General features: G+C 50.1%; 1 protein-coding gene across 2 annotated transcripts in view; it reads left to right on the top strand.

Annotated features, from left to right (window-relative positions):
• Positions 1-16,063, top strand: part of CREB5 (cAMP responsive element binding protein 5) — a 380,468-nt gene that overhangs the window by 246,018 nt on the left and 118,387 nt on the right. Inside the window, exon 1 of one of the 2 annotated variants that reach the window (XM_028526230.2) lies at positions 11,111-11,228. The exons of the other annotated variant lie outside the window; for it this stretch is intronic. Coding sequence (XP_028382031.1) covers positions 11,182-11,228 — 47 coding nt within the window. The 5' untranslated portion in view covers positions 11,111-11,181. Of the gene's footprint in view, positions 1-11,110; positions 11,229-16,063 lie in introns of those variants that run through there. 2 annotated transcript variants of the gene reach the window in all.

Raw genomic sequence — 16,063 nt, 5'->3', positions numbered from 1 at the left:
TAAAGATGGTCAATCAAAATCAATGCCCAATGGAAAGCCACAACTCTGACCCCCCTGCGGAGCTCAGCCGTCCCTACCCCTCTGCCTTTGTGATTGCTCCAACTGCCTGTCACTCGGCATCTCAAAGTTAGCTTCTCCAAAGCAAAAGTCTTGATCCTGCCCATGCCATCCGCAAACCCACCTGCTTCATCACCATAAATTAAGCAACAGCATTTACCCACGTGATCTGGTCAAAAATGCAGAGCCCGCTTCGATTGATTCCTTCTCTTACTTGCTCCTGTGGCCAGCCCAGGTCGTGCTGCTGGCTTTACAGCAGCCTGGCCTGGCTCTGCCCTCCTCTCACCCACGTGCTCTGCTACCAGCCTCGTGCAGGCCTCCGTCAGCGCTCACCCAGACTGCTGCAGAATCTCCTCATTGTTCCCCAAACTTGAATTCTTACTCTCTGGCAATCCATTTTCCATACAGCGCTTAATGCAACGTCTTCAAAATAAAAAATCAGATTATGTCAGTTTCTTCCTTAGATTTTCCTATCGTTTCTCTTTGCCTTAACATAAAGCAGAAACTCCTTGCTGTGTCTTGCACACCCCTACCTACTTCTCCCAGGTTAGCTCTTTCCCTTCTCTTTCTCCTTCCGCCCGTGGCTGCCTTTCCACGCAGGGAACACACGAAGTTCTCTCCCACCTCGGGCCATTTATCCAGGTTGCCCCGTCTGCTCACCTCTTCTTCCCTAGGCGCACTCATGCCTCTGTGTCGTCGTTCGGTTCTCGGGTGGACTGCCCTCTCTGTGCCCGGCACTCGCCTGAACACCGTATCGCCGCCGCGCCCCAAATTCCAGACTCATCCTTGTGTTTTTATCTTAGTAGCAATTATCACTGTCTATGGTTATTTATTTAGTTGTTTCCTTGTTCATCATCTCTTTCTATCCATTCTACATGAGAATGCTGTCTTCCTGAGGCCTGGGACCTTGTTTTGTTTTCTGCTTTTTCTCCGAAACCAGGGACCAAAAGGGGCAGCAGCACCTTTATACCAAACCGTTTCCATCCCATCTGCTGTCCAGGCGTCTCCAACACCGCCACCATGAGCCCTTACAACTCGGCTTTTACAGTCGGGCAAATGCGCCTTCATCGGTGACAATCTTTTGATAGATGGCTTGAAACCAGCTAAGACAAAAAGGGCTTCAGGAAGTGGAGAGAGAGAGAGATTGAAGGGGGAAGAACAAAGGGATCTCAATTGTGCTGAGGTTTGGCAGGGCCAAGAGATATTATGCAACACCAAATAGCCTTTGTTAAAATAACAGAAACTCTGACCAATTAAAATGGAGCTGCCCCAGACTGAGCTATGGGGCCTTCTGCACTCAAACAGGTGGAACCCTGCAAAGTCGCACTACCTCATACAACCGTGCATCACGGGGCCTGTTTCAGTCTGGGACACGGGGCACGTGCACTCTCACACACCGTGGCGTCTCAGAGCTGAGACAGAGAAGATCGGCATGTCTAGGAGGGGCCAACAAGGGGGATATTTCTTTTTTCTTCTGAATGAGGACAATTTGCTGGCAGTTACAGATTATTTGTTTCTAAAGGTATCCAGGACTTTAAAGTGGATTGCCATCCCCAAACTTTCAAAGATCTGCGTCGTTAATGACAATCAATATCTCTTCCTTCTCCAAATCATGGAGGCTTTGCCTTCTGTGGACACAGACCTCCCGGCGTAAATAGATGTAAAAAGCTTCAGTGAGTGTCACAATAAAGGGGGCATGATGGCCCCTGGCTAGAAAGGTCGTAAGTGACCGAAGAAGCGCTTAAAGAGGCCTCTCTGCTTTTGTCCTATCCATCATCATTATTTTTCATGTCCATTGCCTTTTATCTCTTACATCATTGCCACCTCCTGTTGCAACATTATTATTTTCCCAGACGTTCAGCACCTACCAAGGTTTTTCCTTTTGTCTGTTCCCTGGGCTTGTGTGTGGTGTCTGTTTCAATAGCTGTTAATATGACAGGGAGCTGGTCAAACAGAAATCGTACAAGGACTATCATTGTAATTCAGACACTTAATTCCCACTTAGTAGCTGCAGCCCTTGATGACTCACAGGTCAAGATCCTCATTCCCCTTCATCGGTCACTCTCGTTCTCGGGTCTGTGGATGGACTGCCACTTCCCCCTCTCAAGTGTTTATGGCACGTTACAAGGTTAAGAGTAACAGACTTATGGAAAACTTTTCGAACGTTCTTTGGGGAAAGTGATGGGTAAAGAACACGGGAAAAGGGGACCTTGTGTATAGTTCTGTAGCATTTGTATTGTACAGAACCAAGACCACAGTCTGATGTGTCACTAAAGTTCTAGAAGATAACCAGGCTATCCCAAAGGTGTGGTGGGCTGGTCTCAGGCAGTTCCCCCTTTAATGACCGCTGACGTTGCTTTCCCCTCCCCGAAGTGCCCCCCCCCCGCCCCCGTGACTGTCACGTCGGGAGACTGGGAATATTGCAAAGTAAACATCTGGAAACACTGATAGTAAACACAGGAGAGAAAGGCCTTGCTAAACCAGCCCCGGGTCAGGAAACCCTATCTTATCAGGGGTCCTGGAGCCCAGAATTCCACAGACTCTTTAGATGGTGGTATGTTACTTTGAACACGTATGTTTTATTTCCATCTATTGTAGACAGCCTGTTTTGGAAAAGCCGCTGTAGCCCATTTTTAAAGATTTGATCATGTTAGGGCAGGTAATTTTGCTTTTTACCTTAAAAAAAATAAGAGGTAAAAGAAAATTAAAGCTCCCTTCGAGCCTGAACAGCAGGAAAAAAATATACATGTATCTCTATTTGTTTTCTGTTTCTTCTTTAATTTGTGTGTGCTATTTCTATGACCACCGGATGACCAGGTAGAATTCGGTTTCTCTTGAAGTTTGGCCTGTGGATCACTAGCATCAAAATCTCTGGGAGTTGCTAAAAATACGTATTGTTAGGCCCTACTTTAACAATTACAGTGTTTGTGGTAGTACCTGGAGATTGGCATTTTAATCTGTCCTGGAGATTCTTAGGAACAGGGAGTCTGAAACCCACTGAGCTAGAAAATGTCCTAGGTCTCCAGGCCAGGAGTCACTCTTCAAGGCATTGAGATTCGTCCGTATGTGTCTGCTTTCCTTTACCCGTAAAAGGAAATTTAATACAAAGAGAACATGTTTTTGGTTTTTTTTTTTGTCTTGAGGATTTTTTTTTTAAGATTTTAATTTTTTATTTATTTTTAGAGAGGGAAGGGAGGGAGAAAGAGAGAGAGAAACATCAATGTGGGGTTGCTGGGGGTCATGGCCTGCAACCCAGGCATGTACCCTAACTGGGAGTCGAACCTGTGACACTGTGGTTCACAGCCCGCGCTCAATCCACTGAGCTATGCCAGCCAGGGTCTTGAGGATTTTTAACCTGGGGTTTGTGGTTAAAAGGAGGCTTCAGAGTTTCGTGAGCTTCTCAAGGAGGAGCGTTGCTCAAGACACGTCAAGAAAGACACGCGCTCACACAGCTCAGAAGCGTGCTTTCCCGGTGGGGTGGCTACGAAAAGGAAATGGGCCCTCAGATGGGCCCCCAGGGTGCTCAGCACTCCCCTTCCTTTTCTTTTCTGCTAGTAGCAGAGGAGCTCCAAAGTTTAGGAAAAGTGAGAAATTTAGGATCCTTTCCTTCCAACCCTGAAGACCATCCTTGGACCTCATAATACCTCTTTGCCCTCATAGGATCGGGGAGGACAGGACTAAGTCATTTATAGCTCACACAGCACTACACTGCTGCAGAGGCAGAAGCATACGCCAATGGCTATGCGAGCGTCACTGCGACCGGGCTTTCGCGTTCCGAGCGGACCGGCAGCGCGAGGCAGGACCGACCGCACCTTCCCATCTGGGATCCCAGTGTGCGCGCAGCTGTCACGGTCTCGCTCGGGCCTGAGAGGGACAGTGGACTGTGGAAGTGGGTTTGGAAACCAAAATATTATGTCAGCAGTTTTCTCTTTCCTTTATTCTCTCTTATCAAAACCAACTTTTTAACTCAGGGGCTCTATTAATAAAAACAGAGATAATTTCATTTGGAAGGCCGAGAGCTTCAGGTTTGGGGTTTTATTGTTTTGTTTTTTTTTTAAATTCCTCTCATCCCCTCCAGGCAAACGTGTTGGAGGGTTCATTCTCCAAGCAGAGCCCTTGAATAATCCGCTGGTGAACTTGAACTTCTCTGCTCCGAGGAAGGGGGGTCAGTTTTAAACTCACACAGAGCCCTCCAGCTGGACTCGCTGTAAAAAGCAAAGAAACCACAAATACAAATATAAAGGAAGAGGTCAGTCTTCCTTTTTGTTTCTAATGGCCTCAAAACCTCTTCAGATTCGTTCTTACTTTTGTCGTTCTTTTAATTTAAAAATGTTGAACAATAAAAACAGCCAGTAGAGTGTATGTTCAGGGCTATCATTTAAAGCTGTAAGGACTCTTTTTTTCAGAACGCCTTTTTGAGCAAGGGCAAAGTATTTGCGGGCAAATATTCAGAAAAGAGACTCCCAGTGGTTTGAATGTATAATGTGCAGAGAGATAAGTAATCCAGACGTGAGTTCTCGGCCAATGAGCATCAGGATCTGGCAGGCACACGTTTTTCTCCCTGAGAGATGGGGAGACCCGTCAGGAAGGAACTGGGCCCCAGGAACCAGCAGCGTGAGGGTGCCAGGACAGCTGCAGGGACGGGCCTCCGCACTGTTGGTTCAAGATGGGGCTCAGGCCCAGATTTCAGAGTGTGACGGGAGGTGGGGAAGGCCAGGTGAGCGGTGAAGCTGGGCAACGCCATCCGATCACCTGAGGGGGTGACCTGTCTTTCTTGGGTTTTTTTTTTGACGTTATGCCATTAAAAGGCTCTGTTCTCCTCTGCTTCTGCCCTCCTCTCCTCCTTTGAAAAACCCCGCCGATCAGAAGCAGGAAGCTCCTGAGGCCCACTCCGCCTATCACGGTTGGTTTGCGCCCCGAACCTTGCTTGCTTTTGGGCACAGGTTAACCCAGGTCACCAGGAGCAGCTGGGCTACGGAAGGTGATCCCCAAAAAGTGACTATTTTGCACTGACACAAAATAGTGAGGGGACATGGTCACATCCCTGACCTTGGCATCAGACAACTTTTAGTTCAGGTCTCAGCTCCACTGGGGCATTAAGGCAGCTTACCAAGTCCCCTGAGTCAGTTTCTCCATCCATAAAATGGGGATAAGGAAAGTGCCTACTTCATAGTGTTACTGAAAAGATGAAAAGAATTAGTGTCTGTGGGACACTTATTAACACAATGCACAGCACAGAATATGTGCTCAATAAATGTTGGCTAACGATGACAACTACTGGTGTATATGTACACATGTATATATTCACATATGTACACATGTAAACATGTGTATACCTGTATATGCATGCATTATTATGTATGCCATTAAGATTGATATGATAGCTACAAAACATGGGAGGGATCCATTTCCACAAACTCCAACATGGAGGATCGAGAAGGCCATGACCTTGGTATTTCACATAAGCAACAAATACATGGGGAGGAATCGAATGGCTAGCTAGAGGACGTGACGTCAAGGTGGTAAGCTCGATGAACGGGATACTTCCAAGGAAAAGTCCAATCCGTCTCAGGCATCACCTCCTTCCCCCAGCTGGCCAGGTAGACCCAGAGCACCTCCCAAGGTTGTTGCAGTAGTTTGGCGAGTGCTCGTGAGCACACAGCAAGCAGCGAGTCTTCACCACCCAGCTCAGGGCCTGGACCAGGGGAGACGAGGGGGGCGCCCACAGCCCCACCTCTAAGGAGGCAGTCGTTCTCAGGGCCATGGGGCTGCACAGCCCCGAGAGTGAGCACCTCCTTAAACGTGGCACCCCCAGTGCCCCATTTGTATTACCTTAGACTCTTCCAGTCACCACGCGGTGTCTAAAGGGACAGTGGGAATTTGGCGGGTTACCCACAGAGCCTGCGGCAGAGGCTCCTCCTCTCCTGCACAGTGGCCTCCCTCTCCCGAGAGGAGTCGCTCCTCAGCCAGCCCCGTTCAACTTCTGTGCCTGCCGTGGCCTCGCTCCACTCAACACCAGAACTCCTGCATCTATCTCTCCCCACCACTGCTCGAACCTCCTGCGGTCCACCATTGTTTGTTTTCTTTCTGCAGTCCCGACGCTGAGTTGTGGGGACCACAGCTTAGAGCAGACATGGGCACTGCTGGGGGGATGAGTGAGCCCCCACGGCAGTCTCCCTTTCCTTAGGATGCCTCATCCACCGTGCGACCGGCACCCCAACCCAGAGGAGCGTGTCAGTTCTTCACGCTTCAGGTTTCCATTCCCCTGGCTGCCTCGTGTCTGCAACTGGCGAAACTAGTCTAGGGCCAGCCGCTCTGAGAACCTCAGGGTGCTCTTTCTGGTGTTGCTGCCATCTGGAGCCAGGGAAAGGAGAACAAGAGAAGTCTAGGGCCCTTCGAGGAGAAAGGGCATGGGGCAGGGATGGAGAAGGCCAGCCAGATCTCCTGGGATGTTTTCATTATTCCAACTCTCCTAGATGTCCCAGATCTTAAGGAAGCCACAGAAAAAGTGTCCATAAGAATGCAAAAGGGAAAGAAAACCTTTTAGGAGGAAAAGGATTTCTAGAAGACTGAGCAGCCTGCGAGTTGCCACCACTTCAGGGTCAGCCACATTTCTTGAGGACCTACTGTGTTTTGGTCAGGCACTTACTAGGTGTGAGAGATGCGGAGAGGGATAAGTCCAGTCTGTGCCCCAGCCTGGTTGTCCAGCGAGGCCTCCACGGAGAAGAAGGTAATGCCTGAGCTAAGGAGTGGGTCCATTCATTCACACATTCACTTATTCCACCAATATTCATTGAGTGTCAGCTGCCTTTCAGACACTGTGATAGGTTCGAGTGACGCAAAGACATGCACATTTTAAAGACAGAGAAGTTAGAGGGGAAAAAAAAACCCCAAGCAGACAGAATCAGTGACGATATTTTAGGGCTGGTCAAAGGTTCTTATAACTTCCCAATATCTACCCCTAAGGTTTCTTGATGCCTCCATCCTTAGAAAGTCATTCCTTTGTCTGAGTCACGTTCAACACCGCCGCTTCAGAACATCACCAACAGGTTTTGACACAGGAAAGGCCAGCAAGTCACCTGAGGGTACTGGGTGCCAGGGCTGGGCGGCAGGAGCCACAGCAGATACAAGATAGAGGTAACCAAGGGAGGCCACTCCCGTGATTACACCCTGGGCGCGGTTGCTGGGAGCTGCCCGTAGCCCGCCCAGTCCTCTAAACCTGCTAATCTCCCGCAGTTCAGGCTGTGTGCTGCAGAGGTTCACCCAGACAGCCCCTCAGCCTCTGGCCACTGTGAAAGCACGGGACACCCAGGTTGAAGGGAATGCTGAGTGGCAGCACGTGGGTGTGCAGTGGTCTGTGACCGGAAGGTTCGCTGGAAGCAATTTGCAGAGGAGGCCTTAGAAAACCACCTGGCTGGTTATTGTAAATTAAAAAAGGAAGAGATGCCACTTTTTTTCTGAATAATTTTTAATACTAGGTTTATGGCCAGGGTCCATGTGATAGTCATTACAGCTTATTTGACTCTGAAATTATCTGGCCCCTCCAACTCCACTGGGACTGTGGGAACCACGGGTTAAATTTTAAAAACAACGTCTGAAAGAAGATGGTATGCTGTTCCTTGAGGAGAATAAATTCAAATCCCAAAGGAAAAAAAAAAGAATCGGCTCTCTCTAGGAAGGGCGGTCATCCTGTCTCCTGTTTGCCATGCGCTCCCATGTGTGCGCCTAGACATTCAGCCGCGAGCACGCAAAGTTCCCTTTACTCGGCTTTTTTTCAGCTGCTGAGCCCCTCGCTCCCGCAGCCCAACTTGTGCCTTTTCTAGTGGGTTGTTTTGGAGACGGTCCAAACGCATTCTGAGCTCTGAGCTCAAATCTCAGAGGTTTCCACGTCTTTGGAGCCGAGCATTTCAGCAGGAGCCGGGAGTGTGCGCATGACTTACACCGAACAGCTGCGCGGTGCCCACCACCCTGTCCCCAAGGATGACACGTTCTGAAGGGAGGGTGTTGCAAGCATTCCTGAGCGAGCCAGCTAATCTGGAGGCCCAGCCTGTTGGCTGGGGGCTACTTCTAAGAAGGATCCCACTGGAATTACAGCATCTTACAGCCCCTATCTGCACAGCCCCCCTCCCTTCCTCAGAGGAGCAGTCAGGACTTGGAGGGGGCTGTGGCGGGGAGGCAAAGGAGAGGGCCAAATGGGCGAAAAGGAAGCTCTTGAGTCCTTTTCAGTTGGAGGGGAATTTCCTTTTGGGAACAGGATATTCCCTCTCATTAGCTGCTCGCAGGAAGGAAAGTGGGAAAGCAGGGTTTCTTTTCAAGTGGAGAGAAACCCAGCAGCCAGGGAGCATGCCCGGTTTGGAATGGCGGGAAGGTACTCACGCTCGGACCAGCAAGTGCAAATGTCAATACTCAGACCCCTTTGAACTCTGAAACGGATTCTAAGTCAGGCCAGCACTCCAGAAGGTTTTATTGGAATGTCACCGTGTCCCGGCACACTGTAAGCTTAACGGCTCTGTCATCATCATTGGGTCCCAGGCCCCTGGAGTCTGCCTGGGGTCTAGAAACGCCGAACCCACTGGCCACCTCACTCCCCGATCAGAGGCGCCCTCCCCACCTCGGAACCTCTGATCCCCTGCTCCTCCTGGCAGGGGCCGAGCTGTTGTGTATCCCGCGAGAGGCCCTGGCTGCGGTCAAAGATGTCCCATCTCCTTGGTACTTTCCCAGGAAGGCGCAGGAGAAACACCTTCACGCGCTGTTCACCACACCCCCGGGCTCCTTTCGCCCACCTCACAGAAAAAAGAAAGCAGCCAGGGTGGGGGGCAGGGCACACTCTCCAGCAGTGTGGTTCTTCCCCTGTGCCTGGCCTAAGGAAAACTCCAGAAAGAGCGTTTTCCCACTGAGACCGCAGGACAATGTCCATGTGAAAAACTCCACCCCATGTCCATTTTGATTTGCGTCACATAATAACCTAAAGAAAACATTTCCCTATGAAAGCTAAGGCCAGTGGTGGGGAGTGGAGAAAGGAAAGTGAAAGTCCATAGCTTTCCATTAATCAACAGGGTCCGAGGCTCTTATAAAAAGGAGAAAAGCAGTTTCCATAGAATCCCATCAACCTGCCTGGGAGTGCAGAGGCTGGCTCTCGGGAGGGAAGGCGGATTTTGTTTTATTTATTCGCTGCATCAGAAGGAAAATCAATAGTTGCTTCGGCGAGTCAGACGTAAGTGAGTTATACAGGCCACTGACACGGAGGACCCAACTTTATAACAACCACATTTGCGGCTGTCAAGCCACGGGCCTCAGTGGCGCCAGCTGTAATTACGGCTGATCACCTCTAATTCAGCGCTGCCGGCCTTGATAAAGGTGTCACTGGTGCAGCGGTGGCATCAGCATCAATTGGGGATGTCACGCTCCAGGGCAGGCTGCTGGGGAGAGCTCTTCCCCACCCTGGGCCCCCAGGGTCAGCCAGAACCTTGCTGTTTAACTCTTCACCTTGAGTGTTGATAGTCCCTGAAGCTGTGATTTAAATTCTGAGGGACTCCGATGAACAGCTCTGTCCCCCAGCAGCAGCAGACATCTGTAATAAGCCGAGAGATTTCTCTGGAAGCAGCGTTTGGGAGTTCGGATTGTCTCTGCTTACCACGGGGCGGCGAAGGGATGCAAGTCTGCATCCCCTCCGCTGGTCGCCGGACCCAGAAGCTATGAGATGCAAAAGACAGTGGCAACAGACTAGGATTATTTAGAAATAAATAAATAGATTGCAACCCCATCCCTTTCTTCTGCTTTTGTGGTATTGAAAAAAAATTCTAGTGAACTTCCTATTTTTTTTTTACAATTCTATTTTTTTTCTTTTTGAAGGAGGCATGCAGGGTGAGGGGAAGAGAAAAGGGAGAGAAGAGGAGAGTTAAAACGCGGGACCGAAGAACAGCCGGGTGCCTGGACTGTTCTGGGGAAAGTCCTGAGCCGCCCCAGAGGTGTGAAGCAAGGGGTACAGTTCCACACTGAGGAGGACTTCGCCCTCGGCCAGTCGTGACTGCGCACCCCCAACCCCCCAGGCTGCTTTTCCTCACCCTGTAATTTAAAAAGAGACACACACGGTCTGTTCTGCCTGCATCCTCCCAGCTCCCAGCCGGCCACAGGGCAGCAGCAGCAGCACCCCCAGCAAGTGCAGCAGGGCAGATAGCCTGTCCTCAGTTAAAGGGGGGACCTATTTTACCCCTCCCGCCTCTGTGGACGACTCACTGGAAAGCGGGGTGCTAATCTCAGAGAGACACACTTGGTGTTTGGCAGCTGGGGTCCCTTTCCCTTGCGCACCCATAGGGGCCAACGGAGAAGTGGCTGTGACTTCCCGGTTCTAGGTGGCTCCAGACACAGGCAGGCGCGTGCGTTTGCCCTTGTCGTCGGGGGTGGGGGTGGCCGGTGGGGGTCAGAGGCGAGAACTCTCTGGAGGCCTGGGGGCTGGCATTCAGCAACAGAAAATCCCATCCGGCTCCAGGGGGGGGGAAAAAAAAAAAAGGCAGCCCTGGGCCACGGAAACCCTGTTGCCGTCAGCCTGGGCTGGTCACCTGTCTTGGTTATTCATCCCCACTGCATCTCCCCAACCTGCTGTCTCTCACTCATCTCCCCGTGTGCCTCTGTGGCGGTTGCCCTTTCTCCAAACACACGGGCATTGTTTGAGCAGTAACTTTTAAAAATTGTCTCGGAACCCGCGGACCCGCGCCCGCAGAACTGCCGGTCCCCGTCTGAGCGCGAGGCGGCCGCTGGGCCAGCCCCGGGCGGCACTGTTTCCCCCTCTGTTTACGCGTTTCTAAGGGCAATCGCGCCGGGAAAGCTCTCCGAGCCTGGAACTCGGCCTGGGGCTGTTTTGGTTACATTGAAGTTTTTGCTTCGGTTCTGCCAGATTTAAATGGTGACTTCACCAAGCACTGAGCTAAAAGGGAGAAGGGGGAGGAGGGCGAGCCCGGGAGAAAGAGCGAGCGAGGGAGCGAGGGAGAGCGCCAGAGCTCGGCGCTCGAGAAGGGCCAGCGCATTACATCATCGCTTGGCCTGGAATCAAGTGGGAAGGATATGACTCACTCAGGCTAGTTAAGCTTTGGCTCCAATTCTACACACACTCATTCCAGAGCTCTCATGTTCTGCACCTCAGGAGGGAATTCAGCCTCAGTGATGTCCATGAGGTTTGTTTTTCATTTTATTTTCTTTTTTTCCTGATTTTATACATTTTTGGGGCCCCCCCCACCCCGACTGCTTTCTCGTCTTGAGCCTTCATCCTCCTCCTCCTCTTCTTCGCCCTTTTCTGCCCGTCTTTGTTTCTACTCCTCTTCCTTCTCCTCTTTCCCCAGCCCCTCCGCTCCTCTTCTGGTCCCGAGGAAGCATTTCTTTTCACTTGGAGACGAGTTTTTGTTCTAGCACCGCGACCTGAATGCGCCGAAGCCAGGCCGGGCTGGGGAAAACAGGCAGAGCCAGGCAGAGCGGCAGGAGCGGAGAGGCCCGCAGATTTAAAAAAAAAAAAAAAAAAAAGCGAAGCGAGAAAGCGCAAACTCCGGCGAAGTTTCTTTGCGGCGGTGTCGCTCCTAATCGGAGGAGACAGGGAGAGAGTTAAAATGCAGGAACCAATCGCTTGAATGGTGATGTAATGCAAGAACCGCAGGGTAGTTAAGTAATGTGAGAGCAAGGGGGTCAGGGTTGCAAAGCATTTACCTGCTCTCAAGGGGTTTTCAGTTTATTATCAATTGCAGTGACTGTAACTGGCTTCAGCCTGCAATCTCTAATTATTCACAGACGCCCCTTTTTTATCTTTTATTATTAAAAGTAAAACTATATTATGATATTTTAAAAGTGATATTATGATATTGTCACAGCTGTGCATTATTTTCCACCAGGATTCTCTCTCTCTCTCTTTCCCTCTCTCTCTTTCTTAAATGGCTCAAAACAGTTGTCTTTTCATAAAAGGTCAACATGAAGTGACAGTAGGAGTGGGGGGGGGTGGCTTTCTGAGCGTAACTGGTGAATTGCAAATGCCTGGAAAACTATTTGGTGTGTTGTGCTGAGGAGGAAGAGTTGGCTGTTGCATTTATTATTCAGAATACACCTTAGGGTTTTTTTTTTAAAGTAACTAACAGATGATGACCCTCAGAAGTACCTGCCGTCTTTCGCCTATCATTTCAGCTAAAGTTAACCGCAGTGGTGCAATTTGCTTGAGAATTTTAACTTTCTGTTGTTTCACGTGACCGTCAACTTAATCCAGGGCTGTCCTTAAAAACTTTCAGGTTCTCAAATTAATTTTAAAGTGGTCTGCCACACTCGTGGCAGGGATGATGATGATCACTTCTTGACTGATTTGTCCAGAAAGAGTGAGTTAATACTGCGAGTAAGGAATTTACATGAAATACATGGAGAGGGAGGCAAGTGATGTTGTTCTTGATGCTGTAAAGACCTAGTGTAGGCACAGAGAGAGAGAGAGAGAGACTTTTACAGCTTGAAAATTATTACCACATTTCTGTGTGTCTCATGAAATATATTTAGTACTGGGATGCACTGCCTGGGCTGCGTGCTATCTGAAACCATCCAGCCTTACAAGATAGTTAGAAACCAGAGCTCTGTGCAAGCAGGGAGCCAGCCCACTGAGAGCGAGACCCCTGCCTCGTGGCTACTCCAAAACTCCTGGGGCTCAGTTAGGCTTGATCAACACAGAGCTGGATGCAGACTGAGGCACGGGGCGCATACCAAAAGGTGCTTATGTTTTGTGTGTTTTTAAATGCATGTTTGGGATATCACTCCTCATGACTTTCATGGGTCTTCTCTCTTCCTTTTTGGGGGAAGAGGTGGAAGGGGAGGGAGGATAGTCAGGGGTACTTTGTGGAAGACACAGCCTGGTGTGGTGGAGGTCAAGGGGCTTGAGTGTCAATCCTGATGACCTCGAGCAAGTCACTGAAACCTTCTGAGCTCTATTTTAAAAGGAAGGAGCAGACAAGGTGGGCTGTGGCCCCTCCCCCACACGTGGCACCACTCTGAGATGACCTCTCAGCTCGAGCATCCTGTGCCTGTGTCTGTACAAGTATGGCTAAAAGGTATTTGTCATGGTTTTTCAGAGCAATGCACACTTGAAGTCAAGGGGAATGAGTGCCTTAAAAGAAATGAATGGGCAGAGTGAAAAAGAACATGTCTTTCCCCACCTTGAAGGTTGGTTTTGGTTTTGCTTTTTGGCATGAAGACGTCTGTTGTGGTGAAATTCTTAATTTTCCAGTGCTACCTGCAAGGCATCCTCCATGAAAGTCCCTGACATGGGTGAGTCCGTCAGAGAGTGCCAGGATGAAGGGCCCGTCTTATTCACCGACCCAGTCCACTTTTCTCAAAGACCCCCTATGTCCTCAGATGCATGGAACAGTGCCAAAAATGCAGGGGGCACTCATGCTTGAGTTGCTCATAGGATGCAGAACCGTAATTGCAATGAATTTGTTCCCCCAGAGGTTGCATGACTCCTTGATATGTTTCTGTAATTTTAACATAAACTTGGCTTTTTAGATAAGATTGAAGGCGACATTGTAAAACCTTCAAAGAACATGAAAGGCCAAACTATATGGGCTTGTTAGAAAGATAATTTTTTCCAAACAATATCCCTATTCTTCTGCAGCCAAATTCCAGGGCAGTAGCCTTATTGTAAAGCAATGTATTTATGGACTCGGCTTAATTGTGCATAGGGGAAGGACCACAGTGATGCCTCTCTGGGGGAAAGGGGGGTGACCCCGAACTGAGACAAAGCCAGTGATGAAGGTTATTAGTCACTGGGCAAAGTCTGATGAGAGCCAAGCCCGCGCTGGGGACTCTTCAGGAATCAAGGGAGCGTGATCTCTTTTTTTAGAGCATTACAGTTTGTGCCGACTTGGCTCTGGCTTGCTCACCCATGATCAGAAGTGTCCGGCTTGGGACGGGCAGAGACGCGGGCCGGCAGGAGCTGGAGCCCAGCTGGGATCCTGGGGCAGACTGCTGTTACCTCACTTCATTCCCATGGTAACCTAGAGGGGTGAGAACCATTAGCTCCGCTATTTGGTGATTGTTTTGTTTTGTTTGGAGTTTTTGTTTTGATTATCGTTGTTGTTTTTAATCCTCACTCCCTGAGGATATGTTTATTGATTTCTTTAAAAAAAGATTTTATTTATTTATTTTTAGAGAGGGGAAGGGAGGGAGACAGAGAAGGAGCGAAACATCAATGTGTGGTTGCCTCTCAAGCGCCCCCTACTGGGGACCTGGCCCACAACCCAGGCATGTGCCCTGACTGGGAATCGAACCAACAACCCTTTGGTGCACAGATTGGCACTTAATCCACGGAGCCATACCAGCCAGGGCTGTTTATTGATTTTTAAGAGAAAGACTAAGAAAGAGAGAGAGAGAGAAACATCGGTGTGAGAAACATTGATCAGTTGCCTCTTGTATATGCCCTAACTGGGGATCAAACTTGCAACCGAGGTACGTGCCCTGACCCACACCATTGTTGGTGCACAGGGTGATACTCCAACCACCTGAGCCACACTGTCCAGGGCAATTATTGTCGTTTGTTAGTTGAATTTTTAATTGAGATAAGTGTAGTCTTACATGCAGTTATAAGAAATGACATAGAGAGATCCTGTATACCCTTTAAGCAGTTTCTCCTGATGGTAATGACTTGCAAAACTACAGTACAGTATCACAACCAGTTCACTGCCATCGATATGACCCCCTGCTGTCATTCAGCTCCTTTCAGTTTTACTTGTGTCTATTTGTGTGTGTGTGGTTTTTATCAATGTAAAACTGAGGGTCAGACTTGCCCTGGTTCACACACACTCTAACCCCTCACGCCCAGTCCGCACTGGGTCTAGCTCTCCATCGTTGGCCAACTGCCCCCCAGTGTCATGACCGTCAGGGGTCTAATGGCTGTGCTTGTCAGGGGGGCATCTTGGTGACATTGCTGATGCTTTGTGTGCTCTTGGGGCACAGCCTGAGTGGCAGCTTCGCTCTCCACAAGGAGTCCCTGAAGCCATGCCTCACCTGTTAGCAGGTGAAGGGGCGGCAAAGCTTTGGTGGCACAAGAGAAGGGGCACTGATCCATCCCCTCCACGTGCCAGGCACAAAGCAGAGGGACACCGAGTGGCCCCCACCCCACCGTAAGCCCGCGCTGCGCTCGGCATGCTTCCTCATTCCCTCCCGTTGTTTTCCTGCTGCACGCGTCTGCAGCAGGAAGACAGGGTGACGCCAGGAAAGCAGGCATCTATTCGTCAGATACGAGTGTGGGGTCTCCTGAAAAGGGTGTCATGGCTTTGGGGGGTGGGGTGTCAAAAGCACTGGGCTGAAACTACTCTTCCACTTACTGGTTGTGTCACTCTGGCAAGCCACTTCACCACTCTGTGCCGCGGTTCCTGTCTTTGTGCCGCGGGGACACCCATACCCACCACGTGCAGCTGTGCGGGGCGGAGATGCCGGTGGAGGCCCCTGGCATGCAGCACGGTCACAGGCGCTGAGGCTTAGCCGCTGCCACCATGAGGATGACCGACGGGGTCCTCCTGGTGGAAGTCTCGGCTCTAACGAGGCCTCCTGTTCTCGGTGTCGCTCTGCCTTCGGCTTTCTCCGGCCTCTCTTCTCTTATGCCTTCTTTTTATTCATAACATCCAACAGGCCTGAGATTATGCCCCGTACTAGACACGGAAGGGAAAGTACCATCCCAATTACAGGGCGGGGGGCGGGCAGCGGCCGAGAACCAGTCCCGAGAAAACCTGCCAAATTTCCAGCGACCTGCGCGGAGGGAGACATGCAAACAATGCCGGCTGGAGAAAGGATCCTCGCGTCCCCATTCATGCTCCGCTGTGGCTTTGTGAATGGGGAAATGAAGTGAAATGGAGATGAGTGGGTTCGGTCGTGAGAACTGGATTCCATTCCTGGCTTGCCTGGAAGTTTATCTTTGGAATAGCATATGTGTGTATCTTTTCGTTGGGTAAGGCTACCTTTTAAGCTTGCTGCTCTGGTTCATGTATCTCTTCTG

Source organism: Phyllostomus discolor, chromosome 10 (genome assembly GCF_004126475.2).
Source record: "Phyllostomus discolor isolate MPI-MPIP mPhyDis1 chromosome 10, mPhyDis1.pri.v3, whole genome shotgun sequence".
NCBI lineage: Eukaryota > Metazoa > Chordata > Mammalia > Chiroptera > Phyllostomidae > Phyllostomus > Phyllostomus discolor.
Note: the sequence above shows the minus strand (reverse complement) of the source record. Positions and strands in the feature narration are given on the sequence as shown.